General features: G+C 46.3%; 1 protein-coding gene across 1 annotated transcript; it reads left to right on the plus strand.

Annotated features, from left to right (window-relative positions):
- The first annotated feature begins 770 nt into the window (after positions 1-770).
- LOC137049562 (putative nuclease HARBI1) lies at positions 771-1,860 on the plus strand. The gene is made up of 2 exons (XM_067428116.1): positions 771-1,440; positions 1,508-1,860. The coding sequence occupies exons 1-2, from the start codon at positions 771-773 to the stop codon at positions 1,858-1,860; spliced, it is 1,023 nt and encodes a 340-aa protein (XP_067284217.1).
- The last annotated feature ends 217 nt before the right edge of the window (positions 1,861-2,077 follow it).

Raw genomic sequence — 2,077 nt, forward strand, 5'->3', positions numbered from 1 at the left:
TTGGGACTGCTCCATCCTTCAGCATTAGGCGATCGGAAAATCCGGCGTCGAGCTGGGCCTTGTTTATGAAACAGTCGGCACCGAAATGCAGTGAACAGATATAAACATTCGCGCAACTCAGTTGCTGATCCGGAAAAGCAAATTCCATCCACTGTTGCCTTAACGCGGGGTTTTTTGGCAATCTGTACAGGACTGTCTTGGTCTGGCAACCAAAAACGCACTTTTTTGGTGACATTGTTAATTTCTTGAAGTCACATCACCTGTGCAGCGCAGCCTACGAGCCAGCGCTTTGATGGGCGAAGCCTGTTGCTTTCGCTTTCGCTCTCTCTCTCACGCTCTTCCGGTAGAATTGCCCGTACGGCCCATAAAAGAAAATTCCGAAATTTTAACGTCAAGTGGACCCGTGATCGAAAAAAAATTGCCGAAACTTATGACTAACCGGAAGTAGTATTTTTGACAAAGAAATTCTCCCATCAAACGTCCACCTTAACTTTTGAAACTTTGTCTATGTTTAGTATGGGATTACAGTGTAAACAGTGTAAAAAGATCAGTCTGCATGAAACAGCATTTCACCCCCCCTTTAATGTGAATGAATGGTACTCCACATCACATCATCATCCCTAATTGTACACCCTAATACATGTGCCATGATACAAAATTAAATGCTAATTGTTTGAAAACACGTGCTGTAAAATAATGCATTGTGATAGGTAATTTCTCATCCAAACAGCTATTTAAACTGGATTTTCACCATATACCAATTGTCAATGATGGCTGACCTGGCACTTTTAGAAGACGCATATGCGCCCTTGAGAAGGGAAAGAGTGTTTCAAGATAGGCGAGATCTTCTGAATGAATCAGATGAATGGCTGATGAGCAGATTCCGTCTTCCAAGGCATCTTCTCCTGGAGCTGTGCAATAACCTGGAGCCCTACCTCCAACGTGAGACCCCGCGGTCAAGGGCCTTACCTGTTCCAGTCCAGGTTCTCTCCACACTGGGGTTCTTGGCCACTGGAACCTTTCAACGGGAGATTGCTGACAGGTCTGGCATATCCCAACCCACCATGAGCCGCATTCTGCCATCCGTGCTGGCTGCCATCAGGACTCTCACCCCACACTATATTCAATTCCCATACGACAATGCCCAGCAAACAATGATTAAAAGGGGGTTTTATGAGATTGCTGGGATTCCAAATGTCATTGGTGCAATTGACTGTACCCACGTGCGACTGAAACCACCATCGGTTAATGATTACGCAAACATCAACCGCAAAAATTATCATTCAGTCAATGTGCAAATTATTTGTGATGCCACACTCTGCCTATTAAATGTTTTGGCACGATGGCCTGGAGGCACCCACGATGCCTTCATTTTCGAGCACAGCAGCGTGCGCAGACGGCTGCAAGACGCCGCATTGAGGGGTCATGGTTATCTTTTAGGTGAGTAATAAGAGTACATTTCTTTTGCAAAATATATTCGTTTCATAACCTCTCTTTTCCCATTTAGGTGACAGGGGTTATCCTCTTTTGGACTTTTTGATCACCCCTGTGCCAAACCCTGTGACGCTTCAGGAACGCAACTTCAACCACGCGCACACACAAACACGAGCCACTGTGGAGCGCTGCGTGGGGCTCCTAAAAGGTAGATGGCTCTGCCTGGCACACGAGGGGGGCACCTTGCTCTATTCGCCACAGAAGGTGTGCAACATAATTTTGACATGTGCCGTCTTGCACAACATTGCTCAGCAAAACCGTGTGCCATTTGACACGCTGGCCCCAGAAGTGCCAGTGGAGCAGTGGGCAGCACCACCGGCTTTAGGAGCTGTTCAGCTCAGACGGGACCTTGTTCAGCGGTTTTAAGGGTAAGTTAAAATAACACAGACTTCATTTTTATTTTTTTAAGTTTTCATTTATTTTATTTAATGTCGTATTTATTGATACTAATGAATGGTTAATTTCAACCAGTAGTCTACAAATTTCTGTCTGTCTCTCCAGGACCTCATCCGTCAGGACCCTTGGCCGTGGCGCACGAGAGGCTGGTGGATGGGCCTCGGCTTCCCCCGATTGCACCTGCTCA

Source organism: Pseudorasbora parva, chromosome 2 (genome assembly GCF_024679245.1).
Source record: "Pseudorasbora parva isolate DD20220531a chromosome 2, ASM2467924v1, whole genome shotgun sequence".
Lineage (NCBI taxonomy): Eukaryota > Metazoa > Chordata > Actinopteri > Cypriniformes > Gobionidae > Pseudorasbora > Pseudorasbora parva.